Below are 18159 nucleotides of genomic sequence, written 5' to 3' on the forward strand. Positions count from 1 at the left end.
CCCTGACCTCTGTCTGGTCACCTTGACCTGGTAACTTGTCACAGTGACCTGTATTGTGTCACTCTGACCTCCTTCTGGTCATCTTGACCTGAATTATGTCAGTTTGACCTCCGTCTGGTCACCTTGACCTGCATAGTGTCAATTTGACATCTGTATAGTCACCTTGATCTGTTTTGTGTCACTTTGACCTCTATTGTGTCGCCTTGACCAGGATTCTTGTGTACCTTCAGTGACTGAGATTGTGTTGGAACAGCTCCTTCCCATCAGTTACTTGACATGTTCTTATGCTCAGGGATTTTAAGATTTATGTAAATTATGAAATTTAATAGGAGCCATGTTAATTGGCAGTCTGTCATGTCAGTGTGTAACCCCAAAGTGTCAAGTGTGTAATGTAAATTGCAAATCACTGGCATCAAGATTTAGTAAAACAACACTGCATACAATATCAGAAAGTCGTACATCTTTCAAATACTTGTGAAAATATTCAGTCCGATCATTTACATTCTCTTTATAAAATAATAGAAGCATCGAAACATCCAGTATTGAAATTTTCAAATGATTTAAGGAGGTTACGAGTTTATATTTATTATTGAATGATGCCCTGTCATCTTTTTGAGATTTGTATGTGTTGTGAGCATCTGTGTTAACTGGCGCGTGTAAATAGACAGTATTAATCTATGACCTGGTCAATATAGTGTTATGAAACCATGCAAACTGGAATATCAGTTATCGTACCAAACACATAAATGTCGCTTTCTGATTGGCTGAGTGCTCTTCTATTCCTTTTCAATGTACCCTGCTTACAAGCAAGTAACATTTCTATGTACCCTGCTGGGAATACCCATTTGGTACTTCATTGTAGTAATCTTCATCTCTAATAACATTTTGTCACATATTGTGTACGACATTTTACAGGTGCACATTTAAGGAAGGGAGATAAATCTAAATCAGTTGGCTACAAAAACTCACTTCAGACATTTCAACATTACCACTGAGGTGTTTAGTAAGATAAAGACGTTCACTGGTCCCGTGGGACCCATGGTTTGATATACACTCCATGTTTGTTTATGATCCCCTCACCATTTGGCCTTAGGGAACAAAAACAAACATCGAGGGCACATCAACCCATGTTTCGTTTTGACCGGTGAACATCTTATATTATCTTACCTCACATACAAATGTCGCTTTCTGACTGGCTAAGCGCTCTTCTATTATTACGTATCCCTCATAAAATGGCAACTCGTTCAATACTTTGAGGCAGTACTTCTTTATCTTGAATAAATTGAATCACACATGATGCACTGAAATTACCGATGTTGTGCAAATGCAAACGGATGGAAGGGAGATAACTCCAAATCTGTTTTTCTTGTTTCGTCTGCAAAATCTAGCGATGGCTATGAAAATACTCCAATAAATATTAAGAATGTTAAGAAGGGGAATTGCACCTGTGGGTCATATGCAAGATTCAAATCGTTTGATTCACACAGGTTAGCTGAAGAAGTGTACGATCCGATACTTGCTTCAAACACTTCAAAATTAACAATGAGGTGTTTGATAAGATACGTACTTTGTTCACTGGTCCCTCAGGGCCCATGGGTACGTACGCTCAATGTTTGTTTATGATCAAATATAGAGGGTACATCAACCCATTCCCCCCTCGTGATGAGTGAACAGCTTATAATGTAGCATAGGCAGTCTGAATCCTGCTTGAATCTCTGGATGTATGGGAGAGTTTACAGGTCTGATCATGTATTGCTATTACTTCAAAATGCATTAACTCATCTGGTCAAAAAAGGGCATTGCTGAGTGGCTTATTTTACACACACTACAAATCCTATTAAATGATTATTGAAACAAGTGTTTTTCAATAACCCATGAAATGACTGATACAAGGAAGACTAAACTTATGTGTTCAGGGTTTTGAGAAGGTAAGACCAGTAGACAGTGGGTTTGGTCAGAATTATTGGCCATGGGTTTGACTTCCACTTTGATGCAATATTTGTGTTATTGTTCGTGGCAATGGTCACGAAATGCTACTCGCCCAGTCACTGGACCTTAGTTGAAATATCTCTTGAAGGATTTGTTCAGGCTTGCTTCAGTGCTTTCGGATTGTAAATGTAATTCATGGCTTGAATTAGGGAAATGAAAGCAACTTGCACTAGGTGCAACCATAGGTGTTAAATTTGTTGCACCAGGCAAAAGGAGGTTGCACCTGTGGGTTGATATAAAATTAAATAAAATGCATGAGTTTTGGTATTGATAACATTGCTGCACTGGTTCAGATAAGACTTAATTATACTTCACAACATGTGAACACTAACAGACACTGTCCAAGCCAGTTCCCCTTCATTCTGTTCTGCAGCTGAAGTCTCTGTTGGGTAGAGTTGGTGTACAGATGAGGTGGCTTTTGCAGTTTCACGCTGCACCACTGCTTAAACCAAACCCTGTATTTACTGAATGAGATCTGGACTGAGAAAGCCTGGTGGCTGGTTCTTTTCATGGCTCAAACAAGCAACTGCAGCATTGGTGATATCTGTGTACAGGTTTACACAATCATATGGTAATAATGCAGTACTTAGAGCTATAAATGCAGGACATTGGTGATCTCAATAATAGTTAGACCCTTAAAAATACATGTTTACTCTGAACGTCAAGGACAAACTCCATTTTCAACGATAATAGCTGTTTAACTTCTTTTGGTCTGTTGGGGTTTCATTATTTGTTAAAAATTATAGCCAGTATGTATCAATGTCCTAAGAGTCTATTACTTGTCCTGATTCAATTAAGATTGTTTAAAATGCCAATTTAAGCAGTCTTTGCCCTTTATGGATCCAAAAATAACCTTAAACGACACAACTGAGCTCCATTTTCCAAGGTTTGGTTGCAATTCCATACCACATATGGTACACAGAAATGGAAAATGGACACAGAAACAGTGCATGAGTTATCAAGGTTCTCAACATTTGAACAGGACAGCAAGGCAAATGTAGCTTGGGTAACCATCATCTCTGCTATCGTCTAACAGAGGGGCACTGATTGCTTGTTTGTCCGAAGCTGGTACCTTTTCTGTACAAGAATCACAGCAGTTAATTGGTAAATATTGGTTAATCTAAATTTGTCCCAGAGCAGCCATATCTATATAAGATATTTTGTCACTGATTTCTGATTAACTGAATATATATTTCTTCTGAGCTTAAAGAATTACAGGGGTACTTGGTAGTGGACCTGTTGGAAATATGTAACTTGTGGTCTTTTGCAGTGTTTGCACACTGAAATCTTTACGGAAGAGTCTGTTGATTGTGAAGAGAAAGTTTTCGGATTCGGTTTCTGGCATCTAGAATGTAGGTAGACACACTAGCTGAAGTATAGGGATTGGCACATCATGCGGAAATAATTGACAGGAGGTTGAGCCTTATCTGGTTGCTTTCCATTAGCAAGACAGGACTGTTATCTCATAGATAACCATGTCCTGATACAGTGCAATATTACTTGATGTCACACTCATTCTATACACCAAACTGAAATGTAAAAAGCTTAGCTGCAAGTGTAATTGTTTACTTGACATGACTGTTTCTGGGATAAAACTTTGGGTAACTACTGCAAACTTAGATGCATAATTCTTTAAAATATCGGGTTATAAAATTGGTCACGTCTTAGTTTGCGCTATCATGCAAAGTTACTTTAGTTGATTAGATAATCAAATATACATGGCTATGAAGTGTTGTCATCATGTCAAATCAGTGGTCTGAGAATGTACAGTATGTATAAATATTGTTGTGTTTAAATGTGCCATTTTCATACTCTAAATAAATATTGTTATATCACCAAGAACCATGTGTTGTATTTTGTCTTCGCAAACTGTGACGGAGGAAGTTCTGAAACTGTAAATGGGTTGTAAATGGTAAAGATGACATCAAGGCTGTGTCACCTCGGAATGGTTCCTTATATTCTGGTGGCTTCAGTGATTGACCTGCCCCAGATGTGGTGAACAATGCCCAAACTGGTTATCCTAGGAAAGATTGGGTCTACTCATGATGATCGGGTTAGAATTGATCGTCAGCAACCAATGCTTATTGCAAAAGGTGGTGAATGGGATGAGGTGGTCAGTCTCACTGACTTAGTTGACACATCCTGGTATCCTAGTTGTGCTGAACATTACTCATGATATTGATCACTGTGTTGTCGGACTTGATTGTAAATAAACCATGATATTGCTTCAATATTGCTGAATGCGGCATTACAACAACAAACCAACCAACCAGGGCGTATCCGTTGCATGGAGCACCAATATTACTGTAAAACACTCTCCAAACATGCATACAGCAAGGATTGAACTGAAACAACCTCTGATGACAGACTTCTGACTGCATACCTCAGTGGGTGATATTCTCAGGAGCTGTTGAGTGATACAAAGTGATGTCCACATTATTCATTATCCAAGTTGTATTGAAGGAGTGGCTGAGGGAGAATGAGTTTTGTTTAATGTTGGCTAGACAGCATTTTGTATGTCTCCTTGTCACCAGAAGTGATGTTGGTCTTTGCTATTCACTTATCTTCTGAATTCAATGAGCAGAGCTACTGTGATTGAACCGTTCTGGACACCTAAGGGACACAACTCTGCACTTCAAGTTAGTCTGCCAGAACTGGGCCATCTGTGTGTGCATCTAACGCAATCACATGTTAGGACAGATAATCTTTTAAATAAGTCAGCTTAAAGATGTTTCCTCAAAACTGGGCTGGACAGAAAAATAAAGTTTTTTAATGTTGTCTTCCATTAATGAGAAAAATAATAATTCAAATTTCTCCAGTGTTCGTATGTTAAGTGTACAGTCAAGAGTCCTTTTGAACAAATGAATTGCACTTGTAACTCAAGGTCCTTGTTCAATGTGATTTGAATGAACCTAGTGCCGACGACTGACTGACTGAGCGTGTTTTATGCCACTTTTTGCAATATTCCAGCAGAATCAAGGCAAGGGACACCAATCAAGTAATGTGACCTTGTTCAAAGCTGATAGCACAATTCAAGCAATATCAAAGTGGATGACACCACAAATGGTGCTCACACCTTGCACCCATGTTGGTGATCAAACCCAGGTCTTCAGCATCATCACTGAACGCTTTAGCCACTAGGCTACCCAACACCTCTCACAGCTAACCAGCATACACTGTTATGGTAATGAGTTGAAACCTCACAACTGATGATTGCTTCATTACCAACATAAATGATCGAAAAGTATTGGTAAGTGTCATTTTTCCTACCCAGGTTGTTATTGCAGAAGACATGATGCAACTTGCTACTTCATTAACAAATATCTCATGAACATACACTTCCTGGAGCCTTCAAGAAATATCCAGCCAGGCTTTTCAGTTTGTGAAGTGAATTTTCTAAGAAACATTTTTTCAGTCCCTGGCAACTTGAGAGATATTTTCCATCATCAAATGTTTCAAACACTAAAACAGAAGTTCCAAAATCATTTGAGTTCAATTATGAGAAAATATGATCAACTGCCTCATTTGGTCACTGCCACCAATCTTTCATTATTTCAATTAATCAGGACACCACATGCATACACTGACAGGGTTGACTGAATATGTCAATATCCTGGTCCAGACTCAAATCTTTGCTCCCAGTTGGAATAATGCTGAATGTGGCATTAAACAACATGATCACACCTTACATAAAATTAGCCTTGAGATATCATCAAAACTGCAATGTGCATCTTAATGTTTCAAGAAAGCAGGCATAACATCATAATTGCTTCTACTTCTTCACGTCAATACTTTATTGCATTGTGCGAGTGTGAACACATGTAAGATGTTTCACCGACTATCACTGGAATTTGTATCTTATATAAAATGTTTAAAGCCAGATATCTTCCAACAGGCAAGTTCAGTTTAAGTATTCAAATGCTTGTAATACTGAGAAATCTGAAGAGGTATCATTTGGCAGTTAGTATGATTCATGGATGAAACTAGCTGCCTTTACATTATAAAAGATGGTTGTGGTATCGACTCATTCAGCCACCTACCAGGCAACTACATCAGGAAGTTTCTATTATAGTAATGAATCTTTATTTTTACATCATCTCAACCTACTTCCTCACAACTAAATGCAACTCCTTTTCAGAAAATTTAATTAGTGCAATCTGTGCAAACTATTTTTGACAAGTGACCCAAAGTTATCTAAGTAAAATGGCATGTAAATTCAGTTATTTCGTAACTACTATTAGTATAACTTACGAGTCCAAACAGGAATTTACTTGACTCAGGCTTTGGTCCGGTGGCCAAAGTTACGGTCTAAATGTATGCTTATCTTTCTTTCCTCGATGAAAACACAATTTACTATTCATATTTCTGCAAAACATTTGTTCAAAGTGATAGATCCTAAACCATAAGCAATTTTCCTGATTTCCATTGGAATAGCTGCATGTATCAAACAAACAACATCCATGCAATGATGCTTGCATTCAAACTACTGTTGTCCATCCAACTGTGCACAAACCACACTGCATCAACAAACACAACACAAAGTCAAACTAAAAGAGCAATTAATGTTTTTTTATTAAGAAAAATAATGGTCCTAAATGAGTGATAAAGTCAATGATAAAATGTAAAGCACAAGCTCTGAGGGGCATGCTCTACACTAAACATAGGACCACGAGTTGTTGGGGATAGGCAGGGTGCACCATTCCGTTCCAGTGTCTCCAACAAAATTCAGGCTCTTTGACTCTAAGCAACCCATTTACTATACATCAAAAGGAAAATTATACATTGTAAGGGACTTTACCCATCATGCTAAGGTAACATAATTGTCTGAGTACATGCAGTAAAATACAATCAAACGTGGTATTTTGACTGAAAACAATGCTCGCTGGAAACAAGTAAAATTGTATTTGAAACTTGGGCATTTGGCCAACTAGTTTACCATGAAAACTTTAGCACTGTACAAAAAAGTAAAGAGTGTGATTACACTAAAACCTGATTAGATGTATAAAGAGTTCTTTCCCCTTATAGACCACCACCGGGGGACTTGTGCTTCCATTTTCTCCTTTTCTTCAAAGATAAGTTCTTGCACAAATATATCTTTATCTCACTTGAAAAATGCTCAATATCTGGAATATCTCCAAGATTCATAATCACTTTGATGAATGAACCTAAGCATAGGAATGAAATTTGTTTTTATATCATATGGTTAGTTGATATCATATAAAGACAAATATTTCAGAGCCACTGATACTAACTAGTCAATAAAATGTTCCACTTGAGTTGAAATGTCATGTCCACTGGTGGTTCAAGGGCAGGTAACTCTAAATGTGACGTGTCACCCTTTTCTATGATGTAAGCTACCTTCCTATTTCAGTATTGATTTGTAAGAAAGAAATTTGCAGCCTGATTTGGCTTTGAAATTTTACATGGACTTTCAATCAGACAAGTAAACCATTTAAGCTTCAACCAGCACCATGTTGAAAAGATTCCCAATTCTTGGAAGCAGCTTGACTGTGGCCTTTAACCAATGTCAAATTTCAAACAGGCCCTAGCGTACTAGCAAACTTACATATAATCACACTAACTTAACACACAGCAACTGAATCAGCTTAGTGCTTGCACCTGACCCATGTCACAGTGCCTGTACTTGCATCATGGGTTTCTCTTTCAAGTGAACTATGTTTTGAAATGTTTTCACCTGAAAGTGCCACAATACCTCCACCCCTTACCATATTTTGGCAGGTGCTTTCACTTGTACAAACTTGTGCAGTATTCTTGTAACTGGACCAAGTACTGCAGTACTCATGTAAACTCACGGCAAGAACCTCCACAAATGTAGCAGTCTTTGTGCAAAAGACTCTTGTTAAATCCACTAGCTAACAGTGCTTGATAAGAAACACTCAATATATACAAAAAAGGGCAGGGCAGGCCAAGGCAGGGCTGGGTGGGTCGACACTGTATATGGACTGGGGCTTGGGGATGCCAGCTTCACCTCACAAGAATACTCAATTTACAACATAGAAAATTAAAATAATGTTAGAGGTGTTAATGTTTTATTGAATTACATGCTTTCAGCTGGCTGCTGAAGTCCTAATCAACTTTTATCATCTTCATTCCACATTTTCAATTGATCTCATGGCAATACAAGATGAGAGACTTGGAACGGAGACTAAAGAATTAAATCGAGGTGTTTCTGTAAAAAATACTGTGTAAACATCCACACTGTACAAGGAATAAATACAGAATTAGGAGAAGCGGGCTTATGAAATGTTGAAGCTACACTATGAGAAACAAGAGGTTATCACATATCTTGTGTTCTACAAATAACTGACATTAATGAATGGCCCATAGTTTGAAAAGAATTATATACAGAGGCAGGTTGGTGCAGTGGAAACAAACTGAAAGTTTTGTGGAATACTTGATGTTTGATCAAGACATTATTACATCAACCTTTAACAATACATGCTTAAGCATATAGTAAAAGTTCCATAAACCAACAAGTAGATGATGAAAGCAACAAAAAGCACTATCACCTGGCTTAAAACACATCCTTTCACTGTGCAATGATGCTTTGTCAGTTTGCCAATCAACTGGATCAGTACGGACTGATCCAAAACCTGTGAAGGACAGCGTTCAGTTTCCCTTAAATTATCAGATCCTAGGTCATTGGGAAAAGTTGTCCAAAAAAAGTAGCAAAGACTAGTGGTGAAAATATCTCTTGTTCTTGAATGCCCTGTGGTTGAGTGGTCACTCTGTTCTTCGATATTCCCACTGCTAGTTTCCCTGGCTGTCCAATCCTTCATCTCTTACACTCTGTTTCTTACAGTAGTCCTATCTCAAACAATGGACCCTGCAACATAATTTCGTATGGATTATGGTGAGTGTGTATGATTTTATGATGCTTTTAACAATATTCCTGCAATATTCACCAGATATGTACTTCACTTATTGTTTGAATGAGGTGGATCAAACCTGGGCCTTTGGTGTGACAAACACACACATTAACCACTAGGTTACTCCAATGCCAACTGTGCATTAGTGAGTGAGTTGTTTTACGCCCCACTCGGCTATACGGTTCCAGCTATACGATGGCAGTCTGTGACTATTCGTGTCTGGACCAGAAAATCCAGTGCTAAACAACAAGAGCATCAATTTCCACAAATGGAAACCCATGACGTGGCAACCAAGTCAGCGAGTCTGACCACCCGGTCCCATTAGGCGCCTTTTATGACAAGAATAGTTGCCTTTCATGGCAAGCATGGGTTGCTGAAGGCCCATTCTACCCCAGGACCTTCATGGGTCCTCACTGTGCATTAAAGGATTTTGAGTGTTTACATTATCTTCAAGATTATTTCAAACAGCGAGTAAACAAGTACGGTTTCACACCGCTTATAGTAACATTCCAGCAATATCATGGTGGGGAACATCAGGAAAGGGCTTCACACATTGTACCTATGAGTGGAATAGAATCCTGGCCTTCGACGTGACAAGCCAATGATTAACCCCACCACACCTCATTCAAGTAGCTTAATCATCTATAAGTGGCTGCCGTTTCAAAGTGGTTGGCCACTGAGACATCAGGACACAGTTTACATTGGATACTCCAGCTGACATGAATCCAATATGATACAAATACTAAATGTATTAAACATTGTTTCACATATTTGGTCTTAAATACAATGAAAAGTCAGCAGTAGAAATATTCATTCATACATATAAGAGTACCCTCAGATAAAAGACAACAGACCATGGCATGTACGCACCACAAAACTTAGAGTAGAGTGCATCCAGATTTCTTCTTCTTCTTGGTAGAGTGTTCTGGGTTCTTCTTGTTGATCATTCGAACTAAATCACAGAAAATCTGGAACAGAAGTATTTCTGATAAATACCAATGAGAAGGTACTTGTGGATTTTGGTTCAGAGCTTTTTCTTTTCTGACTTCCTGGATGAAGGCACTGATGAAGTATTTGAATCTAGCGACCTCATGACTTCAAGGTAAAATTCAAACCATGTACTGTGTCAGTCTTTCAAACGTTTACTAAGATACTAATAATGACGCACCTCATTGACATTGATCTTGGCTTTAGCTGAAGTCTCGAGGTAGGAACAGTTGTTGTGTCTGGCCAGATTGATGCCCTGGTCCTTACCAACCACACGCTCATCCTCCAGATCACACTTGTTGCCCACCAGGATCATAGGAACCTGCAAATCATCATCCACATCATCATGTTACATATGATCTTCGCAGGTTAACTGGCGGAGGCACATCATGATAGTTACATGCATCTTTAGTAGCAACAAGCCAGAATCAATGAGAACCAGCACATCATCATCATCATCATCATCATCATGTTACATACCATCCTCAAAAACAAAAGCCAGAATATCTTGAGCCTGCACTAAAGTAAATCCAAATGTTCCATACACTCTGACTTATCTAGCACACTGAATTCCCAAAATGGTGCTACAAAACCACCCCACCAACTACTCCAACATCACTCACGAGTGTCTGTAGAACTTGACATCAACTACTTACATGTTCTGTGTCTTTTACACGTAGAATCTGTTCTCGCAACTCCTCAAGGTCGTTAAAGGTGGACTGAGCGGTTATAGAGTAGACAAGGAGGAAGCCCTGGCCGTTCTTCATGTACAGGTCTCTCATTGCTGTGAATTGTTCCTGGTAAGAGAGAAACACAACAATGACAACAGTCACAGCCATCTTCCCCTCTCATTATGAACACAAAACAAAATGAGTGAGTGAGTTTAGTTTTACACCGCTTTCAGCAATACTCCAGCATATATCACGGCAGGGGACACCAGAAAATGGGCTTCACAAACTGTACCCATCTTGGGAATCGAACCCGGGTCTTCGGTGTGATAAGCGAACGCTTTAACCACTCGGCTACCCCACAGCCCCCCAAACAAACAAACAAACAAAAAATGAATTATCATATCCAAACTAGACTTAATGACTACTACTTATAGATGTGTCTCACTACTATCTAGATTTGTCTGAATAATGTAGGGCTTGATGTGCCTGACCAATAATAGGAGCACATATGTCTAGCCTCTAATAGGGCTAGATGTTTCTAGCTAAAGTAGGGCTAGAATTTAACACAGCATATAGGGCAAGATGTGATTTTGAACTGTTATCAACTGGTTGCCACAAGAGACATCAGTCAATGGCTAACACTGCTACTCACTGTGCCAGCTGTGTCCAGGATCTCCAGCATGCACTGTTGGCCATCCACCTCCACTTGCTGAAACACATACCATCCAGTTGGAATACACAATCTGTTCACATTGGCTCATCATGCTCAAAGTTTGCATGACTCAGTGTTGATTGCACAGAGATATTACAGCATATGTATTACTTGTTTTGTTCAGCAAATGACCTATATAAAGCAGGATAGTAAAAATGTCATTACACAGACATTATCTAACTCCATCGAGATCAATACCCTCAACTAGTCTAATATGTATGAGTGAGTGAGTGAAAGCTGTAGTATCAAGACTAGGCAGACATATACATTTTAACATTTCAGAACAGGAGATTCTATCTTAATAAACAGTCAAACCATAAAGAAGCTGAAAATGACAAATAAACATCTTCAACGTTACAAACTAAATCCAAAAGGATTCACGTTCTAACTCAGAAACAGAACAGGCATTGATGTATCGTGTCACCAAAATTCTGGGTCATGGCTTTGGTAAGACTTCAACAGCAATCCTGCTCCAGCCCTGGGCCCCGTTCCTCAAGGCAAGCATAGCACTATGACAGTTGTAAGTCTATGTCAATGGGATTACGACTGTCGGAGCAGTATGATCGCTTTGAAAAACGCGGTCCAGATGTATCTAGAGGACGTCTGCTCACCTTTCTGTAACTGTCTTCTATTGTTGGGTCATACTTCTCCACGAAAATACCCTGGACAAACTGCACAGTCTGAAAACAAAAGTGTAAAGTAAGTCTCTGACAACCAAACAAATCTGCAAGTTCTACCTCCAGGAGTTATCACACTATCTACAATGCATTTGAAAATATCCAGAAGCAGAGAACCTACAGGACTTCAAGACTTTAACCACATGGGATGTGTTGGGAAATAGCCAACATGTCATCACTTTTGACTTATCTTCAGAGCTTGCATTGTCATCCTTCAGACCATAATTATTTCATGGCATCAATTTCAGAACATTTTGGTACTATTTACTGAGTGTACTAAAAAAAACAACATTAGATTCAGGCGCTTAAAAAGTTGCTGATACCATATCTGGCAGTCAACTGATCAGTCATTAATTCTTGTCACTTAATAATTTAATAAATTTTCTGGACATTCTTGCATCTAATGTGTTGCAGAAAAATAGTGTATTAGTTTCATTGGTTACTATGAGAATTCAGATACACTTTGCAACAAGCAAATGTGCATAAGCATGCACAAATGTAGAGAATGCATGCAGAGGTGCACAATCTTATTACTAGTAGCCACAACACATCTATGACTTTGCTGTGTGATTGTTTGTTTCCTTCAGAGTAGTTACATGGATCATTTCATCCACCTGATCATATCATGATTCATTCCAGGTTCATAACAAATGATCAAAACATACAGTTCTCCACATTGTTACTTCACATGACCCTCAGGCAGTGTTCACGATGGTGTTTCAAAGTAACAAGACATTGGGTCCTGTAAGTTTCACATCTCTGTCTGACCCACTGAATATTCACAGGACCCACAGAGTATAGTTAAACATTTCAGATTTCACATTTTTTATAATTGGCATTGAAATTATTAACATTATGTGATAACATACATTGGATTTCTAATCAGCAAACAAGTGTCACATGCCACAAATAACAACTTCACACAAAGACATTGTGAAGTATTCAGTCAGACACTGGGACTGGCGGGTTGGTGATTTCTATCTGACCACTGGCGAATCTGCCAGATTTGTCAGAGGGTCAGATGCTATTTGAGAACACTGCTCAGGGCCTGCAAGGACCCTTTAATAAGTAAAGGGGACCCCATGTTTGTTAGCTGAGGTAAAAACTATAAATTTAATGAATGAGCTTTTGGCACAATCGATCATTGCCTGAACTTTTGGCACAATCAATCACTGCCATAAGTGCAGGACATGTGGAATAAACCAATCATTTTTCTTATCAATCATCAGAAAATCACTGACATTTCCATGAGGGCTCACCATGTTAATCATTGCTAATGCAGCGGTAAAATAGATGAGCACTTGCCAAACAATGTTAACATCCAATCTAAATGCCCACAATTAACAGTCCGAGACGTAACGTGTACGCGAGACGGGCTATCGTCTCTTGTCCGCGAGACGGTGCGCTCCGCGGTACTAACTGAAGCGCTTCCCCCTAATTAATTCAATCACCGTGGAACCAACTCGATTGGGTGCGAACACGATGCAGGGTAATTAAAGCGTCCCGTAAAATCCCCAAGGGTGGTGGGGTACTTGACAGTCGTGAATGAACAGGTTTCGGGATCTCGGATGCCACGCTTTCGTCATTTGCACTGAACAGATTACAACCTGCAGAATACAAGTTGTTTGTCCGACAAAATATTTACAATCATCCTAGGTTGATGCAAACTTGGCCTCTGTATTTTCGATTTTTTCGGCACGTGAAAACATCGGGAAAGCAGAATACCACGCCCAAGGTCGGCTGTTTACACATGCCAATTACACAAAAATCAACTCATCGCTCATGAAAAGGTGATTTATTTCATTTGAATGTATTACTGGTGGAAATGTCAACGTATTCATCTTGCAGAAAGTTACAGAATATTTTGAAACTAATACGACCCCTACCGCATCTTGCATGAATCAAAACTTTGCCAATTTCGTCAAAAGTAATCCTGCGAAAACTATTAAATCATTTGCATATTTTTCGGAAGTGACGTACGTCCATTGTGTAACTCCACACAGCACACTGAAAAAAGGGACTCGCGGTGCCAGCCAAAGCTGACATCTCGTACTGATCAAAATTAGTGTTATACTAAAATACCTGCTTCGATATTTCATTACAGCTCATGGTGTTGACATGTGGATATCGTATCTTCCAGAGTACATATCAGTTTATGCCCGCATTAGCGTTTCTGAACCTCTTGAAAGAGAAATGATATTTCTTTTAAGACCACCGTAAATAGATGTGCATTGTATAAAATGACAGAAGTTGGGAAGAAAACAAACTAATTAGACGGTAACTTTTATAAGGTTTCTTGTGAGCCGCTCAAGCGGCTCACTGATCTCGTGTTATTGCAAGTTGAGGATGGTGTTCCTCTGTACGGTCCAGCTTGCGAATGATGACTTGTTGATCATGAAAATGCATATAAGTAACTTGAACCTTATTTATGCTTTCGGAAATTGACATGATTTGATAAAGGCATTTAAAAAAAGAAATCACACTTTGTGACATAATTTCGAAATGAAAAAAGTACGAAAATACAAATTTAAATAAGGAAACATAACGCCCCCTGCAGGTTGTAATATCTTTCGCCCCCTCTTTCGATCAAACTCCATATGACCTGGCGGATACATTACGCATTCGGTAAGATCATGTTAAGTCTACAAATCATCGTTTTCTGAAGAATTGTGCATCATGTCGGCGATTTGCGTAACATCCCTCATCCTGGAAGACATCATTCCTCCATCCCCTTCAGTGTGCACAGTATATTCAGGTAAGAATGTGTTGTTTCACTTACCCTGTACACATACAGGCAACTTCAGTTAGATCGAATACATACGTATTTGCATACATACCTTTTCTACAACAAAACTAACAACACACACTACCAGATCTACTTCAGGTAAAAACTGGGACTTTCTTGTTTACACATATTCTATGTATATGCTTGAAACAGAAAAAGGTTTTCGTTCCTGGAAGACAGCATGGCCAGTGGAAGACAACCAGCCCCGTGTATAATCCTGCATGCTGCGTTGGACTGGGAACGGCCAAATGCCCGTTTCCGCCAGGAGTCAGCAAAATGAGGGAACACGCACATTCCTGAGAACATTGCATTATTTGTTATAAAAACGAAAATGTATGAAGCTTTCACTGAATGTTTTAGATGTATCACAGTATGTAGTACAGCTATGGTTATGAAACACAGGTACATATTTCAAATACATCAGTGCGGCGAATTGTGCTTGTCTTGGTTCATCTTTTTGGCCGAATGCAACACAATTAACTTTCATTTGGATTACGCAATTTAATGTATCACACACGTGACACTGGAGTGAAGACTGGGCCGAACGCGGCCAGGCATAGTTAATGACTGTAGTTGGGTATCACTGAATATACAGGTGGAGACAGGCAACAGGTGTGATGCAGTACAGCACGTTACTTCAGGGTGTGTACATCTAATGAGTTTGCAGACAGTTTACACGGCTATCTGGTGGACACGGGGGGCGATTGTGCAATTTCCTGTTTACGGTGCCTTTGTCGTTCGAGGTATATTTTATGATAGCTTGAAAACACATAATTAAATGCTAATTATATGTATTCCGTTTCCTGTTTGTGTTTGATAATCTGTGAAAGGCCATAGAAATGTTTATTTTGTGGTGACAAATATTCAAGTCGCATGGAGGTGGGCAAAATAGCGTTTTCTTACTTCATTCCGATTGAACTGATCACGTGATAACGATCTCTCACGTGATAATGATATGACATATTTATGAGGAAGAAAGGAATAAAATTGTTCCAGATGATTACAAACTCAAAATATTGTCCATAGCATTACTGATCGACGACTTATAAACAGATTTTTATTGCTTAATGTTATAATGCTTTTCAAAGTGTTCTGTTTTGGTATGAAGGAGTTATTCTTGTACTGATTATCTTCGAAGAGTACTTGAAAGTGCTGTGCGTCGTTGTCAACACTATCATCGGCTTTTCTATCTTTTACTTTGGTAGATGATTTAAACAGTATTCATAGATAAAAACAATACATTCAAAGCCAACACAGAAATATATATTTTATGTATATGCGTGAAATAGGAAGGGTTTTCCTTCCTGGACGACAGCATGGACAGGAGAAGACAACCAGACCCAGCTACAGTCCAGCATGTTGGTTTGGACAGCCTTTTCAGCCATCATCTGCAGAATGAAGAAATATGTGTATACCAGGGAGTTTTGCATTATTTGTCATAATTACGTAACCTTTCACTGACTGTTTTATATGTATTTAGTATAACTATGGAAATAGTTATATATTCTCGGACACAGGTGCATGTTCAAAATTCTTCATTACGGCGAATTGTATTTGTCCCCTGACAGAATGAAACACAAATAAATTTCACACAGATTATGCAATATCACACACGACACTGTTTTCCAGCAATGATTAAGCCGGAATGAAGAGGATGCAGTCAGGCATAGTTTATGACTGCAGTTGATTAGCCCTGAATATACAGGTAGGAGACTGGATACCCATTTATTGGGTTTGGAGACAGCATATTTGCAGACAGTTGACACGGCTGTCTTGTGGACACTGCCAGCCACTGTGCAGTTTCCTGCTTACGATGCTTTTATCGTCCGTGGTAAACTTAAAAACGCACAATTAAATGCTAACTATTTTGTTTGGTGTTGTTAAGCTGGTAAAAGACAGAATCATGTTTATTCAGTTGTGACAAAAATTCAGTTGACATGTAGGTGAGCAAAATCTGCTCAGGGAAGTGGCATCTTCCGTGTGTAACAGGGATGGCTCGACTGATTTTATTGCTGTAGTTGACTAATAATACAGCTTTGAAACAATGTCAGTCTAAGTAAACTCAGTCTCAATGTTATTCCTTAAACTCCACCACTGAGTTTAACAAAACCTAGCAGAAGGTCGCATCAGGCAACCTTTGAGCGACCTATGACCGTCCAATCAATAGCGAGACGGTTATATAGATTTAACCAATCAGACAACGGCTACTACTTAGGGGCACAGCTCTCTCCACAAACAACAATCCGCAGAAAATACAGATATTTGACCTGCGATATATACGCTTTGGGGTTTCTGTTGACATGGTGACCATTGGCTAATATTTCTGCAAGACGAGATCCCTTGAATATTGCCAAAACACTGTTTTCGGAGACAGTTAACTCTGTTGTCATGGTTGTAATGTGCGCCGTGTGAATCACCCAGAAGCGATCATACGCTAAATAACATTCGGAATCGTTCGGGTACGAACCTTTTCGAGATAAAAAGTTCAAAAGGTGTGTGCGAATGTCCACTTTCGCGATTTGGAAAGCTGTGTTCTGATTGGTCAGTCCCAAAGGTTACCTGACGCGACCTCCCATAAGGTTTTGTTAGACTCAGTAATGGAGCGTAAGGAAAAGTACTGAGGCTAAGTTTACTTAGACTGGAAACAATATATATGAATACATAAATCTCCGTCTAAATAACTCTTTTTTTATCACATTCACGTCATCTGTTTAAAAGTGGAGAAATCGCATTTCTATAACATTACGTGTTGATGACAATGACATAAAACTTAAGGAAATGAGTGGTAATTCCTGCATGCAGTGTGTTCAAGAATCCATTTTGCTTAAAGGTCACATGCAACCAAAAAATCAAACATAATTAAAACACATTTATCACTTATTCATGACATACAATATACATTGCTGCTTTTAAAAAAACAAATAAACAAAATTATAAGCGTACAATCGCGATTCAAAAGTGCAATATTTTGTACTTGGGCTTACTTCCCCCGACACGAAGCCCTCGGGAGACCGAACCCAGTCATAGCTGGTGGATATGCACTCAAGTGTAACGACGGCTTCCGATTGGCTGTTTCATTTGCTGATATGCTAACGGTTCATTGTGTGTACAGAAAGATGATCTGTTTGATGGGCATTTTAGAAGTATAGCCAGTCACAAGAAAGTAAGATTCTGTATGGATAACAACTTCTTTTTGTGTACTTGATGCGTCGTTTCAGTATGGATTCATATACTGTTGTCAAACAAAATCATATACACTAAAAGAAGCCGTTATCCATGAAGAATGTAGAGATGTTGGGTTTGGAAAATACATGTTCTCTGAATTTGCGCTCGATCCAATCAAAAATCATTTCAGCAGAGATGATAAACTACTGGAATCTGTCATTCGTCCAAGTACAAAGCAGGACTTGAAACTGACAAGAGTTTGCACCAGTTTCCGTCAGATCCA

The 18159-nt window shown here is 38.9% G+C and overlaps 1 protein-coding gene across 1 annotated transcript in view; it reads right to left on the bottom strand.

Moving 5' to 3' along the window:
* Positions 1–6539: 6539 nt before the first annotated feature.
* LOC137296944 (ras-related protein Rap1-like) overlaps positions 6540–18159 on the bottom strand; it is a 45229-nt gene continuing 33609 nt past the window's right edge. The window contains exons 3-8 of the mRNA XM_067828858.1: positions 11861–11929; positions 11190–11246; positions 10523–10663; positions 10048–10188; positions 9750–9847; positions 6540–8836 (exon numbers count right to left, since the gene is read on the bottom strand). Coding sequence (XP_067684959.1) covers positions 9758–9847; positions 10048–10188; positions 10523–10663; positions 11190–11246; positions 11861–11929 — 498 coding nt within the window. The 3' untranslated portion in view covers positions 6540–8836; positions 9750–9757. The remainder of the gene's footprint in view (positions 8837–9749; positions 9848–10047; positions 10189–10522; positions 10664–11189; positions 11247–11860; positions 11930–18159) is intronic.

Source organism: Haliotis asinina, chromosome 9, assembly GCF_037392515.1.
Source record: "Haliotis asinina isolate JCU_RB_2024 chromosome 9, JCU_Hal_asi_v2, whole genome shotgun sequence".
Lineage (NCBI taxonomy): Eukaryota > Metazoa > Mollusca > Gastropoda > Lepetellida > Haliotidae > Haliotis > Haliotis asinina.